Source organism: Electrona antarctica, assembly GCF_951216825.1.
Source record: "Electrona antarctica genome assembly, chromosome: 9".
NCBI lineage: Eukaryota > Metazoa > Chordata > Actinopteri > Myctophiformes > Myctophidae > Electrona > Electrona antarctica.
The window spans coordinates 7392050-7418595 of record NC_136790.1 but is presented as its reverse complement, the minus strand read 5'-3'; the positions used below and the strand labels follow the sequence as shown (position 1 = coordinate 7418595).

At 43.1% G+C, this 26546-nt stretch overlaps 3 protein-coding genes and 1 long non-coding RNA gene across 4 annotated transcripts in view; 2 read left to right on the top strand and 2 right to left on the bottom strand.

Moving 5' to 3' along the window:
* Positions 1–26546, bottom strand: part of LOC306930103 (uncharacterized protein) — a 137657-nt gene that overhangs the window by 26845 nt on the left and 84266 nt on the right. The gene's annotated exons all lie outside the window — the stretch shown is intronic.
* LOC306929208 (laminin subunit gamma-1-like) lies at positions 2295–3743 on the top strand (the record flags this gene model as incomplete). Its single annotated transcript, XM_079509649.1, has 2 exons — positions 2295–2670; positions 3655–3743. The coding sequence occupies 2 exons, from the start codon at positions 2295–2297 to the stop codon at positions 3741–3743; spliced, it is 465 nt and encodes a 154-aa protein (XP_079365775.1).
* Positions 9004–26546, bottom strand: part of LOC306929207 (uncharacterized protein) — a gene marked incomplete at its 3' end in the record, with an annotated part of 32725 nt that continues 15182 nt past the window's right edge. The window contains exons 5-14 of the mRNA XM_079509648.1: positions 19398–19493; positions 17424–17560; positions 15280–15421; positions 14619–14651; positions 14212–14511; positions 13688–13883; positions 12848–13017; positions 11147–11284; positions 9850–9992; positions 9004–9237 (exon numbers count right to left, since the gene is read on the bottom strand). Coding sequence (XP_079365774.1) covers positions 9004–9237; positions 9850–9992; positions 11147–11284; positions 12848–13017; positions 13688–13883; positions 14212–14511; positions 14619–14651; positions 15280–15421; positions 17424–17560; positions 19398–19493 — 1589 coding nt within the window. The remainder of the gene's footprint in view (positions 9238–9849; positions 9993–11146; positions 11285–12847; positions 13018–13687; positions 13884–14211; positions 14512–14618; positions 14652–15279; positions 15422–17423; positions 17561–19397; positions 19494–26546) is intronic.
* LOC306930118 lies at positions 22675–23425 on the top strand. The gene is made up of 2 exons (XR_013790851.1): positions 22675–22745; positions 22913–23425. It is a non-coding gene; the product is annotated as an uncharacterized lncRNA (long non-coding RNA).

Below are 26546 nucleotides of genomic sequence, written 5' to 3'. Positions count from 1 at the left end.
TATTTTCAATTAACTCAAGTACAAGAAATACCTGCTCATTAATTAAATTAAATGTTGAGTTTAACCTAAACTTGAAATTACATAAAATATGCAATCAGGTTATTGTACCCAGAAAGAAAGAAATAGACTAGATTCCAACAGTCTCACAGTCAGGAAATACATTTGAATGATCTTAACTCTGGTAAGCTATTGCTCTTTTGGGCATATTACAGGCAATACATAATAGGTAAAAAAAAACAGCTCACAACTTGTCAAAATGCAATTTGCAAATATATTTTCAATAGAAAGTCTCTTTGGAACAACAGTTACATGTTTGATTTGAGCTAAATTAACCCATATTTACCAAACTAATTTGTGTGAATGTGATTGACCTGATGGTCAGAATGTTTTTACCACCACCACAAAAACCACAACCAGCAACACCACCATCAGCATAGGGATCAAAGAATGGATAGTGTGTCAGTGAAGGTGCATCCAGTGAAAGAGCAGAGATGAACTCTGTTCTCCTCCACATTAGAGCTGGGATACCCGACCGAAACTAGGGTCGGGCTCATTATCATAATTGCTGGTCGGGCTCGGCCATGCTGTTGATATATAGAAAATAAAGTGTAAATATGAATAAAAACGATCCGAGTCTCTCTGTGTGTTTCCTGGTTAACCAGGACGCATGGTGCACTTTAGAGTAGCCTATTAAGGTGGTGCAGCGCGACAACGCACTGTCTGCAAGCAGAAGCACCGTTTGTTGTTGCAAACTTGCAACGCACGTGCTGCAAGCAGCAGCAGCGGCGAACGTAGCCCCATCCACATCATAAAAGGAGACCGGTTTACTTTCTGTGTGGTAAGGCTGGTGATGTGAGGTGAGGTTGCTGCTATATCTCGCGTACGACACGTAGTCAGACAACTATTCCACAATCTCCGAAGCATCTGTATAAACTATGTATGACGGAACTTGGACAGCATTTAGAAATTGCAAGAGGCAAGTCAACAGTCTGGTGGTAACGCGAGACTAGGTTGCTATTTACTGCTCCGTGTTCAGATCCGGTCTGAAGCCCGCCTCTGTATCCGGTCATTTCCACAACAAACATACAAACACCGTGCATTCAGCGTACCTAATACTAGCGTATTAGGACTATAGTCCATGGACTATATGGACTATAGTCCATGGACTATATGGACTATAGTCCATGGACTATATAATGGAAATTGAGGCTTTCCTGATTGGACAACCTAAGTATCAGCTTAACTGATTGGCTGAGCATATTGTCTGTACCGCACCGCACAGCAGTATAAATGGAACAACTTGCATCGTCCCCACTCCCCGACATGCATGGCCCCAAATAGCCTATGTCCTTTTGCCATGTCCCAGTAAAGTTTATGATGTGTGTTTCTCGCATATACGTAGGTTTCTTCTGTCCGAACAAAAGGAGAAAGAACACTTTCTTCTTAGTTTGAAGTAACTATTAGACTATTTGGGACTTTTTTGTGAATTTAACTTGACCCAATTACTCCCAGAATGTAATGACAGTAAGCTATTACAAGCCAATATCCACCTTTCGGACGGACAGAGACATTTGAAGAAATTCCCTCTAGGCCCTGAGATTGTGTTTCAGACATCACAGTCACACCAACAGTATCCTTCAGCTAGAAGTGGACCTTCATAGAACTCTGAACCCATGGTCTGGATGGGTGATCACATTGGCTAGTTGGTTGTCAGGCAGTCAGAGGTGCCAGCTCTTTATAGCTATTATAAACAATCAAACTATTATCTATGAATGTACTCATGTACACACACACACACACACACACACACACACACACACACACACACACACACACACACACACACACACACACACACACACACACACACACACACACACACACACACACACACACACACACACACACACACTGACAGACACAGACACACATGTGTAACATGATCTAAAACTAGTTTTAGACTGCGTACAAGCTGTCAGGGTGTGTTCTGCCGCTCTATTCCCAATCCAGATTCTCTCCATGGTGGTGGACATGAAGCTCTGAGGGACACTGGAGGACACAGAAGACCAAGAAGAAAGAAAGAAAAAAGATCTGCAAGTAGGAGAAGAGAAGGAGGACGTTGTTGGGGGGGGGAAAGGGGACTACGACAGGGATAAGGTTTACGCATGGTTTGACCTGATTTGTCAGAGTCTAGGGTAACTGCCCCAGTTACCAAGCAAGAAAGTCTGGGAGCTATTCTAAGGGGCTGCTGTTTTCCTTCTAGTTTTTTTTAAGGAGAACTTGTGGGTCTCAGAATGCATTCTTTTATCACCAAACTTCTCGTCACGTTGACGTGTCTGGCTGGCTGCAGCCAGGGTGTCATGGACGAATGTGGCGACGAGCAGCACAAAGTCCAGCGCTGCATGCCGGAGTTCGAGAACGCGGCCTTCAATGTGACGGTGGTGGCCAGCAACACCTGTGGCGCCCCGCCGGAGCAGTACTGCGTGCAGACGGGCGTCACCGGGGTCACCAAGTCCTGCCACATCTGCGACACCCGGGACCCGATGCTGCACCACAATACCTCGTATCTGACTGACTACAACAGCCATCAGGACACAACCTGGTGGCAGAGCCAGACCATGCTGGCCGGGATACAGTACCCGAACACCATCAACCTCACCCTGCACCTAGGTAAATACGTAAATACCAAACCTCACCTAAAATACAACAAAACTGACCCTATATATAATTCCGGTACATCAAAACCCACCCTGCACCTGTGCACAGTACCAGTTAGCCGCAATTTGCAACTCTAGATTTTTTTATAATGGGATGAATCTAGAGTTGCAATACCCTCCATTGACTCCCCACTCATCATTTTGCGTTTGCGATCTGCTTGTCTTAAACGACGTTAAACTCACCAACATTGCAGCTGTAGTCCAAGCTTGAATTATTCTCTTTCAATCTGCAAAGCTTGTTTTTCATAAAAATCCCCCGTAGACATGTTATGAGCTACTTTCTGTCAAGAAATTCTGTGCAAGTGATTATATTTCTAAGTGCTGGAGTTTGGAAGCGCTCGTCGTAAGTCACTGAACGTCCCTGCATGCATCTGTTTCGCATTTGCACATAATGCAGGAGGCAGCAGCGCGACCCCTTAATACAAACGAGCGCTTCCAAACTCCAACATTTCTTCTTCTTGACAGAAAGTAGCTCATAACATGTCTACGGGGGATTTTTATGAAAAACAAGTTTTGCAGATTGAAAGAGAATAATTCAAGCTTGGACTACAGCTGCAATGTTGGTGAGTTTAACGTTGTTTAAGACAAGCAGATCGCAAACGCAAAATGATGAGTGGGGAGTCAATGGAGGGTATTGCAACTCTAGATTCATCGCATTATAAAAAAATCTAGAGTTGCAAATTGCGGCTAGTTTAAGTCTATCCACCCAGCAGCACCAGTGTCTTTAATATAGTGCCTGACATTCCTGAGTGGTTTAGTCATGCAGTTCTCTGTAGCCAGCAAACCTGTAAACTTGTATAGCCTTAGGTAACAAAGTCTGATATTAGGGCTGTGCCGAGATTCCTGTTTGAGGTGGAAACATGTGACATTCATTGACTTGTGTTCTGTTTGTTGTTGCTTTATTTAGATTTGTTGCAAGCCATTTTCCTAATTACAGCCCCTTTGTTTTTCCTGCCTGCCTCCCAGCTCAGCCTTAGGCCATATGCGATTGTGGCAGTCATGACAAAGACCTCAAAGATTCATTGATTCATTGTGAAATGAATGAACTGTTAAAGTCAGTGAATAAAAGTGATTTTCATTTGAAATTAGGTGTTTGAGTGAAACATGATGAAGGCTTTACATTTAAACACATGGGTTCCCTGTCGGGACTCTTCATATATTACATGTCTGATGTCATGTCTGACAGACCAACAGAACTTAACTGAAAATGTTCTTTTGTTCTCTTTCATTTACTAATTTTCAGGATATATTGGCTTCATGCCAGTCCATTTTAATTTCAAATGTTCATTCTCTTCTGTGAATCTAACCAAATGGAACATGCTGAGAGCAGAACAGTAGGTGCGTTTCCATAAAGCCGTTTTTTTGCGCATTAAGGCTCTTGCGCAAAATCTCCTGGATGGAAACACATCAACATGCGAATAAGTCTCCATTTTTCGCAAAACACTTTTTCGCTTGGAGGTTGCGGATTTAGGCTTTTTCGAAAAAAGGGAAATGCGCAAATAGTGTATGGAAACACTTGCGGAAAAGGTTTTTAATTAGAAAGCATTGAACTCGCATTATATCGCTTTTGAACAGTTGGAAAATAAAATAAAACAACGATGGGGAGGCAGTGGAGTGAACGGTGCATGGGATGGTGGACAGGGAGAGGGAGTGATGTTGTGGATACATATAAGGTTCCAATTTACTACTAGCCGACCCGTCCGATTAATAATTGTGTAGCGTGTTCAAAGATCCCATATGAAGTCTGAATCCTCCGGAGTTGATCGGGGCGCTCCGATCATTTTGATATCTGGATCGCTACTGTATGGATGCAAGACACACACACACACACACACACACACACACACACACACACACACACATATGCGCGCGCACACACACACACACACACACACACACACACACACACACGTGGACTACGAGTAGTGTAGTAGACTAAACTTTTATATAACCTAGCTGCCTGGGTCCCTACTCCCTGCAGGCTATTCGATTTCGATCCATGCATATGCTTCATCTATTCTTATATATTTATATTCATTGCATAAGATAAGCAACCTAAACGTGTAGGCTATAGGCTATATAGCCGATGAAACAAGTTATTCACAACTGTTTGCAGCTGTCAATCAATTTACAGTATAAACGACCAGTATGCTCCAATCGAGTCCCGTGACATATAGGCTACATGTGCCCCGAATATATTAAGACAAGCATTACACAACAAATCGTTCTTTGTACGTTCTTTGACTGTAGGTGTCGTCAATACTATGTGAAAGCAGCAGACGGTCGGTCAGCCGCTGACCAGGGATCAGATTACAGCGCAGTATATGGGGTCCCGTCCGTTAAACTGAGAGAACACATAGGCTACAGCGCATCAAATCAATGGTGTGAACATCGATTAGGACTACTTTACATGAGCCTCACTTTACTGGCAAAACAGTGCAACCTACTGCACATTTCATGAACTTATTGCATATGCGCATTTTATCAGTTTGATGGAAACACCGACAATTCGCTTTTCTTTTTTCGACTTAATGAACATACGCTTCCTTTTTTTCGCAAAGGCTTAATGGAACCGCACCTAGTGTGAACAGGTCTTGTTCTTCTGACTAATGAACTGATTCACACAAACACAGTTTATGTGAATTCAGGATTTAAGCTCTAATTTAAAGAGGCTCTAATTATCTGCAGTGTGATCAACGGGAACTGCACCCCAACAATGGTGACCCCCTCTCTGAGGGCCCAGAGGGCTCTGAAGCTGCTCATTACTGAGTCTCTAAAAACAGCTCGAAGAACTTTTAATGAAGGAAGAGCAGTGCAAAACCTCCAGTTTAAATAGTGGGTATGAAGATGGAGTGATGCTGAGGTGGCCCAATTAACGGCCGGCAGCAACTGCACTGAGTTTCCTGACTGAACTTACTCTGCGCATGTCTGTGACAGGCGCACTGCCCAATCAATAGGGCCAGAGCGTAGGGACGGGTTATTCTGGTTGCCATTTTCCTGCCTACCAGTAGGCTATAATACTAGGCTGCTGCTTAATTATCAAATAATGAAATACACGCTGTATGGTTTCTTTGATTTGGGTGTCAGCTGACAAAATAACATAACCTTCAGCAACATTCCCAAACACATACATGCTCTGCTCTCTACCTGTCAAACGAGCATGACAGTGTAATCAGATCGCATACAGACAGATTATTTATTTACTGCGGAGAGAACACATGTTTGACTGATCACTCGTCACTCTCGTGGACGTTCCATTTGAGCTGGTTGTCCATTTGGATCCCCAGGTACTTGTATGATACAACCTGCTCAATTTGCGTGCCCCCCATGACCACTGGGTCATGGATGTGGACACCTTTTGAATCGAAGATCATCTCTTTGGTTTTTGTGGTGTTTAACATAAGGTGGCTATTATCACACCAGTCTTTAAAGTTATTGATCTCACTGATATAACCCACAGGGTGTTCAACACCCCTCAACAGGCTGACTATTATAGTGTCATCAGAAAATGTCAAGATAGGCTGACTGCTTCTGCAGTCATTTGTGTAAGCAGTGAAAAGAAATGGTGAACTCACCCCCCCTTGTGGCACACCTGTGCTACACAATTTAGAGCTTGAGAGTACTGAGTTCACCTTGACCTGTTGAGATCTGTTTGTTAACATGGAGTAGAACCATCTAATGATGAATGGATTTACATTCATGTTATTTAGCTTTTGGACAAGTAACAGGGGGCTAACAGTATCAAAAGCAGAACTGAAGTCTGCAAAGAGGACACGTGCATATGCCTTAAGGCCTCTACATAGTCCGTTTTGTTCCTTGCGTGGGGGAGTCAAACGGACACAATAAACGCAAGGTTTTTTTAGTACATACACAGACAACACAGTCCCTTGCGTTGCGTTGCCTTGGTTGCGTTGCTTGCGTCGGATTATAAATCACGGTATTTTGCAAGCATCTACTCGTCCACTAGATGGCAGCTGTGACACTATGAAGCTGTCCCAGAAAGCAACGCTGCATTTTCAGGAAGTGAATCTGGTCTTCCCCCCCCCCCCCCCCGTTCCGTTGTTGTTGTTGCAACTTGCATGGTTCGTTGTCAAAACTACACCAGTATTTATGCAATCATAAACTGTGATGGAGAACTCCCGAGGAAGAAGATCAAGCAGAAGGACCAACAACAATCATTAAGACGGGTATGATATGGCTAGTTAGCCATCTAGCTTTGGGCTTTGGCTAGCCATCTTTATTATGGAGAAATACTAAGCAGTAGAACTCGAGCCACGCTGTGCCTTTACATTAAATCATAAACATACGTGTGTGTGTGTGTACCTTCAGGGTGATTAACCACCTCGGCTTTGCCTTGGTGGTTAACTCCCTGTCGGTGAATTATCTCCCGACAATGACCACCTAGCCAGATATATTCCCTTACATACGTTATCCCTAAACTTCTTTGCCTTTTTTACTATTTTGGAAAACAACATTAAAATACTTCAAATAGCGGATCTATTTTGACTCGTTGTGAACTTGTAGATCGCCTGTTTGAACTATTTAAAAATGCTTTGCAAAATAGTGTTGAGGTTAAGTCAGATGTCCAGGGAGGAGACAGGAATTAATACAGACGGAATGAACAAGGCAAACCGTAACATGCTGGAGCGTTTTACTTTGAAATGTTTTGTAGTTTCTGAGTTATTTAACTTAAACGCCCAATGCATTCTCAATGGCAATAGCACAAACTTTGGCAAGCTACTAGTCCTACATACTTACACCTAGAAACCCCATTCAAACCTATTTAGGTGCATCTTACGGTGGACATGTTTGCCTGAAAAGGAATCTTTGAAATGTTTCATAGTTTTAGAAATATAGTGCTTTTAAATTTGAGAAATTCAGAATGGGGGATGCAGGTTTTGGCACGTAAAAAAAATAACTTTCACCTAGAAACTCCATACACTTTTTAGAATTCAGCTTACTGTGGACACATGCTGTAACCTTTGACGTTGACATGTTTTGTAGTTTGAGTTATTTAATGTAAACGCCCGATGCATTCTCAATGGCAATAGCACAAACTTTGGCACACGAGGAGGAGAATTCAATAGCAGAAGCTACTCAAAACAATGAATATTAAACAAAAGAACAATTTATTACAAATAATAATAAAGGACAATTGAAGAAAATTGAAAACAATTGAAAAATGTGAAATCTAAAGAAAGCACATAAAGTCAATATTCTCGAGCTTCTACATTACATGTGCAGACATTTGTGCACCAAACGTGTATGTGTATAAAATTACCTCCAGGGTTAAGTTGGGGTCGCAAGTCAATGGCAGCATTATTTTGGGGTCGGGGGCTGAAAAGTGTGGGAACCCATGCCCTAGGGCAGGGATTCTCAACCTGGGGGTCGCGACTCGTGACCCCTCGGGGGGTCCCCAAATTATTTTGTTATAATTTTTTTGCAACTTTATTGCTGGAAAATGGAAATTTAGAGTTTACATAGTACACAGTTCATGCATAAACTTTCCTTAATGATTATATCTGGTTTCAGTATTTATTTATGATGTATTTTCTCTATTATTAACCCATTTTGACCTGAGATCAGATTCTAAAAATGTCTTCTACATCCGTTCTTCGATTTTTCAAAAATAGCAGACCTACAAGCTCGTAGCGCGCCACTCGGTGGCGCGCTATGAGCTTGTAGATCTGCTATTTTTCAATAGCTAAAGCATAACATAATGCTAACACCAAAAGGGGTTCCCGCCCAGAATGTGTTAAGGATATTGTAGCGCCACGGTCTATTTGTATTGGTGGTGGGGAGGGGGGGGCGGGGAGGGGTCGTGAGACATGGCCAAAGCATTTTCGGGGGTCCTCAGCCAAAAACGTTGAGAACCCCTGCCCTAGGGTAGGTAGGTACCCTCACAAAAAACATGCAGTAATCCTCGTCTACTATACTGTCTCCCCCTGGCCAGCCGGGGCCCCGGCCTGCTTCCACACGCTACGTCCAACCGGGGAAACTCCCCCGTCAGGTGAAAAGGAAGCATGAGTTCAGTTCGTTGCTCTCCCCAGGTTGGCAGAGGGAGTGTAGGCTAAATGTTACCTAGTTTCCATTTAACCTGTCTTACACTTAAACACGCAGTAACATGTATCATATGTGTTTAGGACTTCTGGGGTTATTTTATTGACATGACTGAATAAGCCCATTACTGACAAAAAGTGCTAAGTTAATAACTGTTATTAACTTTGCACTTTTTGGGGGCCCCTGAGCTTGAGCCTCCGTGAGCCAGCAACGCGGAGGCTCAAGCTCAGGGGCCTGGCAACAGGCCCGTTGGATAGTCCTCCCCAATAGAGGTGTAATCATAATCATTAGTGTAATCATAATCTCCATGATTTCTCCTCTTAATCCAGTCCAGAAATCTGTAGACGTTGGTGTAGACACCGGGCGCGTTGCTCATGTCACACCGAGGCCCCCAGCTCACCAAACCAGCCAGGTAGTGGATTCCACCCTGTTCACATATCAGAGGTCCACCTGAATCACCCTGTAAAGACAACCCGTTTAATACAGTCATTATAGAGCGTCGCAGTCCCGTCCCCTACCAGGGCCCAAGAAATGATTCTCCGTTCATTTTTCCTCAGACTTTTCAAAAAGTATTTATTTAAAGACCTTTTAAGCCTCGTACAAAGCCAACTCGACTCAACTTCTTTGTAATTATTTGTTTGGTCCAAAATATTGTGTTTGTTGTCATGATTTCTCACAATTCGAGTTGGGTTTGTACGACGCTTATAAGGTCTTTAAATAAATATGTTTTGAAATGTCTATGGGAAAAATGCACTGGGAATTATTTCCTGGGCCTGGCGTCATCATGAAAGGGGGTGGGACTGCGACGCTCTGGGTGCGTTCAGAAATGCGCACCAGGAGCGCACTCGCCTATTAGTTTGCATTGCACAGTGCGCTGCACACGCCCTACATAAAGACCAAATGTACCCAACATAAGGCCTGTTGTTGACAGCCATGAAATAAGGCTATAGGCTACTCACTGCCAGTAGTTTAGAATGTAATGCAATTAAACATTAAAACAAAGCATTTCAGCATACTGTATGGTTGTGGCATGATGTGACACGCAAGCACGCACGCACACACACACACTCACTTGGCAGGCGTCCCTCCCTCCCTCCATGTATCCTGCACACATCATGTTCAGATCCAGTCGGTTCTCATAGGCATCCTTGCAGCGTTGCTCAGAGATCAACGGAACCTTGGCGTCCAACAGTCTGCTTGATTTTTTTCTACTCTCTGAGATTCAAGAACACAGAGAGGCAAAAGAGAGGAAAACTTGACACGTGCCTACAATATGTTACCTAGAGTACATCTTATTTGTTTCCACGGGCAAAGGAATAGAATACAGCATAGAGGGGAATAGATGAGCCAGGAACCTGTTCTTTAGCCAGAAATGAGTGTTATACACTGACCGTATAGCCCGCAGGGCCGCTTTTTAGGTAGTGTGAACAGGGCCTTGCGCCTTTAATAGGCTTATAAATGTTAACAATCACTTTCCCATTAGTAACCATTAGGTTACTAATCTAAGAGAGGCACTCATGCCAGTGTCCTCTGATCGTAGATGTATACCTGACAGAACTACGGCCAGGGTCTGTCCAATTAATCCATTCAATGAGCGATCCAGTCTGCACATGAATTTGTAGGTCAGGTTCCTCGACTCAGCCATGAAGGTGGTGAGACCCAAAGTACAAAAGAGCTCGCTGGCTCTAGTGCTCCTGGGTTTCTTTAACACCTCAGCGCTCAGGACGGAGATTAGTAAAAGGACGGAGATTTATTGATATCAAAACCGATCCAAAATGTTCCCTCCCATTTTAGCGGATGAGATTGAAACATTTAAAACGTGAATAACTCTTGATCTCAAATCATTCCGTCCAATTCTAAGAAAAGATTATGTTTTTGACGGCCCATTGTGGTCCCGTCGCTAGTTGCGTTAGAATTTATCATACCTCCTGTTGTTGTCGATCGCCTCGGGGGTGTTTTGGCTACACGTTGCTACTTCAGGTACATCCAAGATGGCGCCTGGTGTGTCACTAAATGTGCTCCGTTGCTGAAATTCGCTGGGCGCTCTGATTTAATGGTCCTAAATACCCCTGGGCGTTCGGTGTGTTAACAGAATCCTAAAACAGTCATTGTAGGCTACTTGCAGCTTGCGTAAGCTCTCCCTCTTATACTTCACCCACAGTGGGGCAGTATAGGGAGGGGTGGAGTAAGCTATAAACAGGTTTACCTTAACATCAGTAGTACAGTGGTGAAAGTTCCGAACCAACATGTTCACTTGTACATAGAGCATTCTCCTCTGTCTAGACATATCCTCGTCATCCTCCATAAAGTCATACCGGCATAGACTATGGTATTATTCAGATCAGTCGTAATATACAGCAGATACATACCAGTTTTGCCCCATCCAGAGACCACACACTCCTTCTCATCATCGAATGGTTGCTCTGGCAGACAGGCAGTTTTAACATAGCGGGTTTCCATGGCACAGAGTTGACTTTCAGGGTGGGTGACATTCAGCTGAAGTAAAGCTGACACACAGAATGGTGCATTAGCATATCTGACAACAATGTACAGTTTAAGCATTTAGCAGACTCTTAATCCAGAGAGATTTACAGTAGGCAAGGTAAACACAATGTAATACATGCAAATGCATAGAAACAGTGTGATGCCTATAGGAGGAGATCAGTCCGGCCAAAAAAAAGTAGGCTACATTGAAAACCTTACAAACTATAGTATGCCAGGCCTACATATATTGATATATGACTAACATACCTTACATGTAATATATGAAATCATTACAGTAATACCTTTGTCTGCCACCAAGTGGCGACAGATAGTACTGCACCAGTATGCCAGAGAATAATGTTTTGGGAATAAAGATGAATTTCCGCGTTACAGGCAGACCTTCATTGTAACGATCAGCTATTAGCTCACGCTGTTTATACCTTCGCCAGAAACATTAACATGTCGGGAGCGATGCGGTAGAAAATCACAAATGACATCCGAACCTTCGATGGATCAGGAATGCCATGGACAGCGAACTTAGATTCAGAGTTATGAGGCCAACTTGCCTAGCAACCGGGCCAATGTTAAAAGCTGATTTCCGGCTAAACCGCTCCATATTTGATATAAAGCTTTAGGTACGAATATGTACGTAGCTGGCAGATAACGTCCCATAGGGGCCATACAGTTGAATTATTTAAATTAACAATCATTTGAAAGTTGCGCATGGACAATTGGACATGTATATGTGCGTTCACATATCTCTGTACACATATCTCTAGTCTGTACGTAAATTTACACAAATTTACACTCATTAGACCCCCACTAGAAAATATATGCCAGGGACCCCCATAGGAGAAGATTTTTACGGCTCTAGCAGTGACCATTTTAAATTCAAGGACCCCCAATTTGACATGCATATTAATCTACAGACCCCCATTTAATGGCATTTCTATCTCTGGGACCCCCAATTTATATTGTAAAATCAATGTTAATTTAAAGACAAACTATCATTTAGCTGGGGACCCCCTGGAACTCCCTCAGGTACGAAAGAGAAACGCAATGGAGTGCCGTTTAAACTGTTTTAGGCTGGTTTAGGATCAGTTTACTGTAGCTGTGCAGCGCAAAAAATAAATACAATTTGAGCTACGTAATGCATGGGTAGCATAGGCTACCATACTGCAAGGAAAGCCAGCTGCCACTGCCTGCCAGGCTGATTTGAATTGAAAACACCAGCGTATAATCATTGATTACTTAGTTGTCAGGTCTCTCTGAAATTATCGGATCATGGACCAAACTGTCACGGGTCCATCCGGGTTTTGTTTCCTTATTTTGCGACCATTTTTTTGGACCCATGAAGAGCTTCACCTTTCCGAGGAGAGAGAGAGGCTGAGTGCAGCGCTCCAGCCAAGGGGAGGGGAGGGATCGGCTTCATCAACCTGATATGACACAGTGTCTGTCTGTCTGTCTGTCTGTGTTACTGAGTGTACAGCACTTGGTTTTAAAGAACACCTGGTTTTAAATGTGCTCTATAAATAAAGGGGACATTTTTATCATGTCATGTTGTATATGTCAATTCATGGCCTCACCGATGTCACTATGAGAAGCGGAGAAGCTACCATCAGAGAAGTCTGTTTGCCTGTAATCCTGGTGAACGATGGCTCTCCCCACAGGGATGACCTGGTCAATTAAGAGTTCATTTTTCGTAAGGTACACTCCCCCCAAGACCACCTGCATGTCCATGGACCTGTTGGGGCTACTGGAAAAGAAAAAAAAGAAACAAAAAAAGGACATTAACATAAAAGTCATTCTTCTTTCAAATCAGATACCTGTGTATAGACAATTCAGAAACGGGTCTCATGGTCGCAGCAAACGTATTTCCTGTAGGTGGAGCCGACATAGCTGCGGTGTAAACCCGCACCTCTTCTACTACAGTGACTGGTAGAGTGACTGATGTTAGTCTGCTCAAACGTTACACTTTTACCTGCTTTTAACTAACACTAACTTTACAAAGATGCCCAGAACATTGGGATGAACCTGTGTAGTTTATGGCTGCAGTAGTGGCAACAATCAACTTAGGAGAAAAACGGAATGTCAAAAAATACATCGCAGTGGCTGAGACCAGAGCCATGGAGTAATGGTTGAGACGAAGCAGTGAAAGGTCCTGAAAGATACATAACGTCAGTCTTACCCAATACCCAGTCTTTCTGTTGTATGAACACAAGGTTGCTGTACTTTATACCTCATACTTTAAATGCTTAGTTTGAGGGGCCTGGCCATGGGCCAGGGCTTAATTTTCAGGCCTCTTTAGAACTTCTAACTCGGTCATTATGGCTTCAGGAAATGTGTTTAAAATAATCCAGAGGCAGGGTGTTAATTTTCTCTCATTGCATAATATTGCCATCCATTATAAATTCAGTGCAGCTTACATGCAGTGTGCAGCAGTGAGGACCCAACAGGATTCAATGAGGACGCCTCCACATTTATGCGTGAACTGCTCAGAGGAGCCGGTGCCTCTGCTCTGCAGGGACACCTGCCATGGATGATCCCCAGGACGAGACGGACTGCCTTTGATGATCTTCTTCCTATCACGAGGCTGAGGTCTGCCACACTGGGAGAACATGGCTGAATAAGATGGAGACATAACATGAGAGGCAGGTGTGTGTGTGTGTGTGTGCGTGTGTGCGTGCGTGCGCGTGTTTAAAGGGTCTGTCTGCAAATACACATTCTGAACACAATTCATAGAAAAGATAACTATGTGAAAGGCAACTATGAAATTAGTTTTGAATACGTTTAATCTGCAACACAGTTTATACGTAGTGGGAGGTCCCTGCTTCATCTCTCTCTCTCCTGAACAACATTGAAGGCCCCTGAGACAGACGGACAGACAGACAAACAGACAACATAAGAGACGGTATAGATTTGTGTCATTGTTGAAGTTATTGTTTGTTACCTGAACAGATCACCTCCAGTCTGTCGCTAGAACTAGCGGACTGCATGTTTACACACTTGCTCAGTGAAGATTCAGATCCAACACAGGACGATGTAATCCACCATACAGATTGATGTGCATCATGGCTCCGTGTTGTGTAAACAGCAGAGCCACAGCCCAGCTGTTTACACACTACAGATGATGAATTCAGGTTCCAGTTAGACAGAAAATCAGCCGCTGGTCTCCAATCATCCTGGTGTTTCACGTCCAGTTTACCAGTACAGTGACTAGATCCTCCCACCAACCTGACATCATCAGACACTGTACAGAGACAATAGCATAGGCTAAGTAGTAAAAAGTAATGTTACTTTGATAAGGAGAAAAAACATTTTAGCGTACAATGATGTGTTTGTTCATGTTTGTTTTACCTGTTGTGTGAACTGTTGGATGAACCTGGAGAGCTGAAGAGAAAAATGATCAAATGAATGAGGTTGAGTGTAACAGTAGGCCTACATGGAACATATAGCAGTACAACAGTGTTTAATACAGTATGAGTGTAACAGAACATGGAACATATAGCATTACAACAGTGTTTAATACAGTATGAGTGTAACAGAACATGGGACATATAGCAGTACAACAGTGTTTAATACAGTATGAGTGTAACAGAACATGGAACATATAGCAGTACAACAGTGTTTAATACAGTATGAGTGTAACAGAACATGGGACATATAGCAGTACAACAGTGTTTAATACAGTATGAGTGTAACAGAACATGGGACATATGATCATATCTAGCAGTACAACCATGTTAATTACAGTGTGAATGTAACAGCAAAAAGGCTGCCTGTTGCCTAGCCCTGGTGTAGTGTAATATAATGTAGCAGTAGTAGTGATGAAACTCAAAGATTGCACTCTAAGGACCACAAAGGAGGCGCAGTCGACAAATCTGAATGTGGTCATATTTCGTCGTCATCATCACTGAGCGCCTAACCATCCCATGTTCCCTGCAGAGGGAATCGGCAGGAGAGGAGAGGAGAGGAGAGGAGAGGAGAGGAGAGGAGAGGAGATATAGGGGCTACATACTGGTTTGCAAGGTCTTCTGGGAGACGTAGTCGGTGTAGGCTCCCGTGCCTCCGTTGGAGATGGCGGCCAGAGAGAAGGCGTACTGCGTGTCGGGTCGCAGTCCCTCCACCACCAAGGACGACGTGGGGCTAAAATTCTTTATCTGTTTATTGCCGGAGGAAGAGGGGAGTGATGACATCACTCTGATTTTAAAATCTAAATGTTAAACATAATCGCCGTCACTCCGTCTTTTTTTTCTCCATAAATGAATGACCTGTTGTATACATCGCAGTGTGACAGTCAGTGCAGCACAAGAGTTGTGAGCATATAAATGGAAGAGAATAATACTCTGAGACATGTTTAAAATGTTTGATGTCAGTCTGTGGGTTTTTATGAATGTGTAACCAATTAAAAGTATTAACAAGAGCTACAACTAAATAACAGTGTTGGGAAAAGGTACTCACATGTTTTACTTAAAGGACCACTTCGCCACTTTTCAACCTATCTTCATATAATAGGTCCTCACTAATAATCATGATAAAATGGCACCATTTTTTCCTACTCAGTCTCTGTCTCATAGGAGGGCTGTGGGCAGTTCAGAAACCCGTCCACCAGTGACATCATCGATGGGGAATTCAATCTAATAGAACCTGCAGGCTTTCTAGTCCTGAAAAGTTGCAATGCGAAAATGGAAGTCACCATTCTCACGATAATAAAAATCTAAACATTTTTGTAAAAAAAAATCTTGTTTAAAAAAAAATCTTGTTTAAAAATAAATCGATAATGTCACTGGTGGACGGGTTTCTGAACTGCCCACAGCCCTCCTATGAGACACAGACTGAGTAGGAAGAAAATGGTGCCATTTTATCATGATTATTAGTGAGTGAAAAGTGGTGAAGTGGTCCTTTAAGTATCAATACTGCAATCATGTAGAAATACTCCATTACAAGCAAAACTTCAGAATTTACCAGCATCAAAATGTACTTAGTACCAAAAGTACGAAGTACTCAGAATGTCAATTTTCAAGTTTTCAAACGTATATCAAATCTTTTGAAATAGCAGATCTACAAGCTCACAATGCTCACAATGTGTCACACCGTGACACACTGTGAGCTTGTAGATTTGGCTTTTCGAATGGCCAAAATGTATAGGGCTGAAGTGGTTAATCTGTGTTTTGTAATAATAATCACAATATCTCTGCTGTCCACCTAACTCCAAAATGTTCATTTTTCAGGAAATTAAGAAAACATTATAATATGAAATCAAACCAATACTGACCCATCAAAGTTTACTTGCATGAGAGGGGGAGAGGTAGTGGAGTTAGCTGCTTTAGCAGACAGTTTGAGGGTCCAATGGAGTTAAGCGGTTCTGTCCAAAACACTTTTTACTACTTCTCATTGGTTCATTATTGTTTTAACCAACACACAGACAGGTGTTCAATAGCACTGATTTAAAAACAATGAGTTAGGTGGTTTCCTCCCGACAGCAATGGAAAGAAACAAAAACTTGTAGTAATTGTAGTGTTGTAAAAGAACAATATTTGTCTCTGAATGTAGTGGAGTAGATGTAAAAGTACTGCAAATGTGACATACCCAAGTAAAGTACAGATACCTAAAATCCACAAAACTAGCGTCATTTGTATTGTTGACCTATTTCTACCATATAACGCAACCTTCGTTCAACTTATTAGAACCCTCCGTCACATGGAAATATTGTCCAGTATCACTACGCTAGCAGTGTATTTCCTACAGCTTTAAGTCCAAAAATCTGAACTAATAAGCCTTTAAGTAAATGTACTTAGTTACTTTACACTGCTGAATAATAATGATCCATTGCAACAGTTTCCACCCAACAGCAACATTATGAAAAGCTAAATCATGTTTTTTTTACAAAAGATTCAAGATTCAATACTTTATTGCCATGTCAACAGAGTTGATTGGAATTTGTTTCAGTGCTAAACAGACATACAGACAAACATCACATTTCATACAGTAGAAGAGGATACAAAAGTACAAACATCATATGAGAAGGACCAATAAATACGAAAGAAGAAAAGTTACAATTCATGTTGAATAAATAACAATTCATCGCAGATTATTGTTTTTACAACCAGCTTCACGCTGTAAAGTGTAAAAGTAGTTGTGTTGTGTTGTGTGTGATCTTACCTGGTCAGCATGACCAGCCTCTTTGTAGCGCAGTACATAGTTAATGATGCCATCCTTCTCATATGCCGGTTCCCAGGTCAGTTCAACCCTGGTGTCGGACACAGCGCCCACCAGGAACTTGGTTGGCTGACCAGGAACTGGAGAGACATGAAACATATAACCACTGCCAGACATGGAAACAGTGAGTCACGTGGACATTTGGAGTGAGTCAGCAGTTCTAACTGCAGTGGGGAGTTTGTTCCACAGTTTGGGAGACAGTAAGGAGAAGAGTGTGGGACGGTGGAGCGTTGTCCCAGAGGTTTTAAGGAAAGTTCAGAGCTTCCCTGTGTTCTCTGAGTGAGCATATTGTGAATGGGTAAAGTGAATGAATTCCCTCATGAGAAAAAAGGGCCGAAAACTTAATTATCTCTCTCTCTCCCTCTCTCTCTCTCTCTCTCTCTCTCTCTCTCTCTCTATCTCTCTAAAACTTTATTTATATAGCACCTTTCAAATTTGCATTACAAAGTGCTTTACATCAACAAACAGAATACATTTCAATAGACAACAAAATATTATAAGCAGCAGGAAAAAAAGGTATATACAGTACTAAAATATTAGATTGGCAGTGAAGGCTAATCTATAAAAGTGTGTTTTCAAAAGGGATTTAAAACACTGATTCAGCGTGCTTGATCTGTAAGGGCATAATGCAAAGGAGAGTACAAAACTTTTGAACAAACAAGGGGAACACAAAGAGATTGCACAATAATAGGGGAATATTTGGAATCCAGGGGTCTATGTGGAATCCAACTTATGCCATTATATTGGAACAGATACGTAACATGGAGTATAAAAGGAGCAGATTTTAGGATGAGCAGTGGATACTCTGTCTTTAATTTGCTTTCTTGCGATACACGCTACGGATTCAGTTGTAGTTTTCCTTGTTCATTCCGTCTGTATTCCTGTCTCCTCCCTGGACATCTGACTTACCTCAACACTATTTTGAAAATAATTTTTAAATAGTTCAAACAGGCGATCTACAAGTTCACAACGTGTCAAAATAGATCCGAAGTATTTTAATGTTGTTTTCCAAAATAGTAAAAAAGGCAAAGAAGTTTAGGGATAACATATATGTAAGGGAATATATCTGGCTAGGTGGTCATTGTCGGGAGATAATTCAGAGTTTAACCACCAAGGCCAAGCCGAGGTGGTTAATCACCCTGAAGGTAGGTACACACACACACACACACACACACACACACACACACACACACACACACACACACACACGTATGTTTATGATTTCATGTAAAGGCACAGCGTGGCTCGAGTTCTACTGCTTATTGTCAAGCAGAGCAATGATCTGAGTGTTAGAGAATTCTGGATCTGAATGCTCTCAAACAATATTAATTCTGGCTGTCTCCTGTTACAAGACCTTGCTGTAGCATGCAAGCAATATTGCCTATTATTGACCAATGTCAAAGACGCTATATGACCGTGAGCATCCAATTACAGAAGAATGAAGTGTGACAATAGTCACAAAGAATATTTTCAATTGGATTGCAGAGAAACCTGGTTAAGACCGGCAGTTATATTCTTGAGGATTTGGGACTTGGACACATTCAGATAATGACATCTGGTGAGAGAGAGCCAACATTAATGTCAGTTGAACCTTTCGTTGGGACCAGGGATAGCAAGCATGTTGGAATACATTATATTTCGTCATGTACCATTGCCTGTACTATTTTCTACCTAATAAACAAAGGCAATAAAAATGAATAAAGTCTTAGTAGCATGACTGATGTGATATATGGATTTTGTTGAGCATCTCATCAGTGAAGGAAACTGCACTACGTAATTTTGACAGCATTTAATCATTTAGAAATCAATCCATCACATGAACATTGCTGCTTTGTGCAGCAAGTGCAAGTACTTGCGTGTGCTCCTGTGTGTTTGTAGCCTATAGTACGTATTTGGGTGTGGTGGTATAAGTCCTACCTGACTGTGGCCTAGTGATGGCGCTCTCGTACACTGGGATCCCCTCGCCCACAGAGTTGAAGGCCTTCAGTGTGATCACATAGTGGGAGCTGGGATCTGAGAGATGAGATGATGAGATGAGCTATACTTTATGGTAACGGAATCCAGAGGAAAGTACACACATCTACAAAAAACGTTCCGGTGCTGAACAAAAAGATACGTACATGAGAAGGAGAAGTAGTCAGCACACTGTTTGTAGCTCCCACAGGAATTTTATTTAAGGTATAAGGATGACAACGTTTCGACCCCTTATGGGTCTTCGTCAGGTATGAGGACATTTAAGGTATAAGGATGACAACGTTTCGACCCCTTATGGGTCTTCGTCAGGTATGAGGACATTTAAGGTATAAGGATGACAACGTTTCGACCCCTTATGGGTCTTCGTCAGGTATGAGGACATTTAAGGTATAAGGATGACAACGTTTCGACCCCTTATGGGTCTTCGTCAGGTATGAGGACATTTAAGGTATAAGGATGACAACTTTTCGACCCCTTATGGGTCTTCGTCAGGTATGAGGAGCATAGATACTACTTCTCCGAAGACCCATAAGGGGTCGAAATGTTGTCATCCTTATACCTTAAATAAAATTCCTGTGGGAAACAGTGTGCAGACTACTTCTCCTTCTCATATACTTTATTGTCCCACGAGGGGATATTTGTCTCGGGCAAAAGTGCAGTAATACATTAACGTTTTTTAAAACACAGACAAACAATACACAATAGCAGCATTGTACAAGGTATAGTATCACAGAGTATCACAAGAGATCAGTGCAATTTTGCAATCGGAGAAGGTATATGAATATAAAAAGTAAAAGAATATTCACAAGGTATAGTATCACTATCAAGGTAAGAACAATAAATAACAGACAAAGGTCAAGAAGTCCATTCCCCACTAAGAGCTATGAACTATGTGGCGGTTGTTCAGTAGAACAATTGAAGTGGGAAGGAAAGAGAGTTTGAAGCGGTTTCTCTTGCAACGACACGCTCTATAACGTCTACCAGAGGGTAACAGCTCATACTCTGAAGATAATATATGTGAAGGATCAGACAACACTCTATTTGACAGACTGAGCACCGTTTTCTCAAAGATTGTCTGAAGAGATGGAGAATCTTTCCTACCAATTACCTTCATGGCTGTTTTTTCCATTTTAGCTATTCTAGATTTGAGCTGGACAGAGAGTGTCCCAAACCAAGCTAACATGCCATATCTAATAATGCTACCTAGCACTGCATCATAGAAGGTTGAAATGACTCCCTTGCCCTTGAGAGGGAGAGGAAAGGAGGGGGAAAGGGAGAGATGAAACGGAAAGATACACGGATGGGATGCTGCAAGCTAATCAAGCTGATGCTGTCGAGACCCACTCATCAGAACTGCAATATTAGTGAATATCTGAATAGTCATTCCTCTCGCTTTATGCTTATTCTGATTATTTTATTCTTAACTGCACGGCACGCCTCATCCTAGAATATTAAACTTAGGACATGAGCCCAATATTGTAATAAGTTTGAGTTCGATTAAGTTTAATTAATAGATATCAATGGGATCTGGCAAAACCAAAAGAAACGTCCCACAGGGACAATAGCCTAGTAAATATGTGGGATGCTTTTTCCCCATGGTTTGGGTTTTCTAATGTTCTTAGGGGGAAAAAAAGACCACTGCTCATCAATTTATTATCGCTGCCATTGTAATGATTCTTGACTGAGTATTCATATTGTTATGATATTGGAAGAAAACAATGGTTCAGTATCTTCTAATTCCACAGTACCTGATTGATTGATTGATTGAAGAATTTATTAACAGTTTGCATTACAGTACATTTCAAGCACAAACTCAATACAAAGGCTGTTAACTGTGAGTGGACGACCCAATTAAGCATTACACTTGTTTCCAATAGGGTCCACCATGTTCAAATCATCAAAACATTTAGAGACGTACAAATAGACACTTCTATAGACAGTACAGGAATTCATCATGAAGGAGGTAAAAAGGGAAAAGAAATATATACAGTGAGGGGAAAAAGGGGGGGGCGGGGGGGGGGGGGGGGGGATTCAGATTTTACGGGGGCCAGTTTCGAATTGCAGCCATTCGTAGGTGCCCTTTGAGAGCGGTTTTGAAGGAGTCAAGGGATTCGCATGTCTTAATGACAGTTGGTAGGGCGTTCCACATTTTGGTGGCATAGGAGCGAAAATAATTTAGTCCCTTGTTTGTGCCGAATCTGGGTTGTACATGGTTCGTTGCACTCCCTCTGGTGTTGTGGGTGTGGACTTCGTTAACATTAAGGAAGTATCTAGACAGGTACATGGGTATCTTGGTGGTGTATCGAATCTTGTGGACCAGACCCATTGCAAGATGCTGTACTCTGTCGTCGACCCTAAGCCATTCCAGCCTGTCGAAGTGGGCAGGGGTGAGGTGGGTTCGGGGGGCTAGATCAAGTAGGAGCCTGACCAGTTTGTTTTGGGAAGTCTGGAGCCTGGTTTTAAGGGCCTTTGAGGTGCTGTGGTACCAGGAGGTGCATGCATAGTCAAAGAAACCCTGTACAAGGGCTCCTGTTAAGGTCTTCAAGGTGTTTTTGTTGACCAGTGAGGAGATCCTGTAGAGGAATCTTGTTCTATGTGTAATCAGTGTGACTGACACTGCCTGTGTTTCGTTAGCACCACCCCCCTCAGCTCAGCATATTACGTAGCTAGTCAGGCATAGGGTGAAGCTGTGTATTGCCCAGGTTGCCCACTTCCGGCGTCTGTTCAAACGGTCTGGCGTCGCGTCAAGTTTGTGCTCACTTACAGCGTCGAGGTAAGCCGTAGTTTTAATTAATATAGTGCTGTCTAGTTTCTAGGTTGACTTATGTAAACAACCTCTTACTTACGTTTATCTCTTCTCTTGTTAGACGTTGGTGGAGCTCTGACTTAGAGCGGACAGCCGTCATTGTGTGCATGTTGGTATACAGGCTGCTAGAAACAAAGGTAGGCTTGCCTCGTACGGCGATAGCACAAACAACCCGTTGAATCTAAGAAATGGTGCCCCAGTTATTTATGTCAATTCTTATCTCGTTGGTAGACGCTGTGAACGAGCCCTGCTAGAGTGTGTGTGTGTGCGTGGTACACACACGAGCTGGAACGAGAGGCTGCTAGTGTGTGTGTGACATGAGTCTAGAGGTAGGCTTGGCGTCTGTATTGCGACAGCATTGAGTCTTTTTATAATGTGTAAAATGTGAGTTCTCATAATGTGTTTATATTACACAGATCATGGTGTGCTGAACGAGCAAACGCACTGTTTAAACAACCTGGGATGCCCTGACACCTGTTAACAGGGTATGTGCTAACCTGCATACTAAAACAATACTTTGAATGCACTTTATAGTATTAGTGTAATGCTAAGGAGGGCTACGCCCAAATTGTATTCTAAGTACTATGACTATGGCACGCACTTTAGACCCAGGATAAATTGTGAGGCTAATTCAATGTTTGCTCTATTACAGGATCGTGTACTGTTGAACCGCTGTTCTTTTTTACCTTTTATTTTGGTTTTAAATTCTATGCTGCTACCTTTTTATTCTTTTATACTGTACCTGAAATAGCCCATGTGGCTTTAAACGAGTCCTTCATTGTCGTCTTTACCAAACTTGCTTTAATAGGCATCAAAGACAGACATATACTTGGTTAATGGTTATGCTGCAGACTGGCGCTTGATTACTGCCCCTTTTGCTGTGTTTATGGCTTTTAGCCTTTTGATATTGTTTTGCAGTGATCTTTGCTGTGTTTAAAGCGTTTAATGCCTATTACCTTTGGCTCTGAGTGGCTTCGATTTGCTCATTTGCAGTGTTACCTGTGTGTATGGAACTAATCAAATAAGACATCTCAGTACAGCTATTTACCCAAGTTATGATCTGACTAATTAAGCCTTTTGCAATCTATATTGGTGACATTTGGAAATGTGTTTTGATTAAATGCCAATACTGTGTACTTTTCTAAATAAAGTTCTATGTACATGAGCAACCGACCAACATTTTGCACACTTGTCTAAACATGAACTGCGCGATTGTAAGTGGCTTGGTCTCAAGGCAGCTAATGGGTTGGACATACCGTATTTGGCCTATATTGAGCTTGATGTAAAAGTGCTTGGCACCTGTCTGCCTAGTATGGGTATATTAATTGTGAAAGACCCACCTGATGGTGTTCTAACCAGTCGAAAGAAAGCCACCCCTGGTATCCTTGGCATGAATATCATCATTGACTGTTACCGTGAACTATTTGCACAACATGGCACCAACATATTCCAGAGCTCTGCTGTACAGTCTGCTGCGGTGGCGTGGAAGCTGGCCTTTCGCCACTGTGAGAAAATAGAGGCTATAGTAAGTTCATCTTCTGCCTTTAAAGTCAGGGTACAAGGCAAACGCCCCATATGTGTTACAGCTGGAACACTGTCAATGGTCCCTGTTACTTGTCCCCAGGTTCCACCTATGGCGTTTTTGCTCGAACCCCTTGGGCCATTGGATGTTGGTCTCCCCGAAGGCTTGCTTGTCTCTCCTGCCCTAGTCCATGCTGAGAAAGGTACCCTCTATGCCCCTGTCACTAATGTAGGTCAGTCTGATGTATGGCTAGTGCCCCGTAGAGTGATAGGAACTGTGCAGGTTGTAGAGGGTAGAGATATTGTAGCGGGTAATACGCCTTGCATAGACCTATCAATCGATGCATCCACCCAAGAATGTACGGCGTATGTTTCACTACAGTCTGTAGAGATGGACAGTAATGCTTCCATTGACCTTGAACAGCTTGACTTTCCTGGCCTCTTGCCTGAAGACAAGATTGATGCTAAGCGCCTATTGACTAAATACAAGCATGTATTTGCTAAAAGTGAGGGCGATTTAGGATGTACCAACCTCATTACACATGAGATCCCACTCTTAGAGGACGCACCCGTGCGTCAACCTTATCGCCTTCCCCCCCTCGCAGTATGAGGCAGTCAGGGCACACATTAAACAGTTACTTGAAAGTCAAGTGATCAGAGAGAGTTGCAGCCCGTATTCATCCCCTATTGTGCTGGTGGCTAAGAAGGGAGGGGGCCTACGCATGTGCGTTGACTACAGGCAGCTGAACGCGAAGACCCGGAAAGATGCATATCCACTTCCAAGGATCGAAGAGTCCCTTGATGCCTTAACGGGAGCCAAGTGGTTCTCCACACTAGATCTAGCCAGTGGCTACAACCAAGTGCCGATGGCTGAAGCAGATCGGGCTAAAACTGCATTCTGTACCCCCTTTGGCTTATTTGAGTTTAACCGAATCCCTTTTGGCTTATGTAATGCACCCGGGACTTTTCAGCGCTTAATGGAGCGCATGTTTGGCAACCAGCGTTTCCAATCAGTCTTGCTATATCTTGATGACATCATTGTGTACTCCTCTACTGTACAACAACACTTGGAACGTCTAGAAGTGGTCTTTTCCCGTCTCGATCAACAAGGCCTGAAGGCAAAGCTATCCAAATGCCATTTCTTCCAAAAGAAAGTCAAGTATCTCGGCCATGTTGTCTCTGAACAGGGGGTAGCCACAGACCCAGACAAGTTAGCTGCAGTGCGTGAGTGGAGGCGGCCTTCGCATTTGGCTGAACTAAGATCCTTCCTGGGCTTTGCCTCCTATTATAGAAGGTTTGTGGAGAATTTTGCCAAGCTAGAAGCCCCTCTCCATCACCTGGTGGCGCGGTTGAGTGGACCCAACAAGAAGGGTAAGACGCCTAAAACCCCCTTGTCCACCTTCTGGGACGAACACTGTGAACAGGCATTCATGGCGCTAAGAGAAGGCTTGACTACAGCCCCAGTCCTTGCTTACGCCGACTTTCAGAAGCCCTTCATTCTTGAGACCGACGCCAGCCATGGTGGTTTGGGTGCAGTTCTTTCTCAAGACCATGACGGGAAGCGCAGGCCGATAGCCTTTGCTAGTCGAGGCCTTAAACCAACCGAGAGAAACATGGATAATTACAGCTCCATGAAGCTTGAGTTCCTTGCCCTTAAATGGGCCGTTACAGAAACATTTAGAGAATACCTCTTAGGCAATAAAGTAACTATCTACACAGACAACAACCCCCTCCGACACCTCCAAACCGCTAAGCTGGGAGCACTGGAGCAGCGATGGGCTTCCCAATTGGCTTCCTTTGATTACACCTTGGAATATCGTCCAGGTCGTAGTAATGGCAATGCTGATGCTTTATCGAGACAGTATCTGGACCGGTTCACCCCTGGGGTAGAAGTTCCGGCGGCTTTACACCACTCTCAGCCCGCCTCGCCTGTCTCCCATGAAACTCACATTCGTGAGATGGCTGCCTTGCCTAGTTTGTCACTGCTGGAATTGTCATCACTACAGAAACAAGATCCAGTTATTGGCCCTGTGGAGAAATACTGGCGCGAAGGGCGGAACCCTGGCCGGGAAGAGCGTGAACAGCTGAGCCAAGAGTGCAGAGAGCTGCTTCGCCAGTGGAGACGCCTGGTGGAGAGGGAAGGGGTGCTGTACAGAAAGATCTACCCTCCAGGTGGGGGTAAAGAACTTCTCCAAATACTATTACCCCAGTGTCTCAGGGAAAAGGTTTTCCAGAGTGTGCACGATGGCCATGGACACCAGGGTGTAGACCGCACCTTACAATTGACACGGGATCGGGGGTACTGGCCAGGTATGTCAAAGGACATTGAAAATTGGTGCCGTAACTGTGGGAGATGCATCCTAGCAAAAGAAGGCCCTAGAGTAAGGGCATACAGGGGAAGCCTCCAGGCATCTCGACCTAATGAGCTACTAGCTATGGATTTTACTCTATTAGAACCAGCCAGTGATGGACGAGAAAATGTCCTAGTGATTACAGATGTTTTTTCCAAGTTCACACAAGCGATCCCAACAAGAGACCAGCGGCCGAGCACGGTGGCAGACATCTTGGTGAAACACTGGTTCCACCTGTTCAGGCCCCCCAGCCGCATTCATTCCGACCAAGGCCGAAACTTTGAAAGCAAGATAATAAAGCAGCTGTGTGACACCTACGGCATAAAAAAAACCAGGATGACCCCATACCATCCTGAGGGAAATGGCCAGTGCGAGCGGTTCAATAGGACGCTCCATGACCTCCTCCGTACTCTA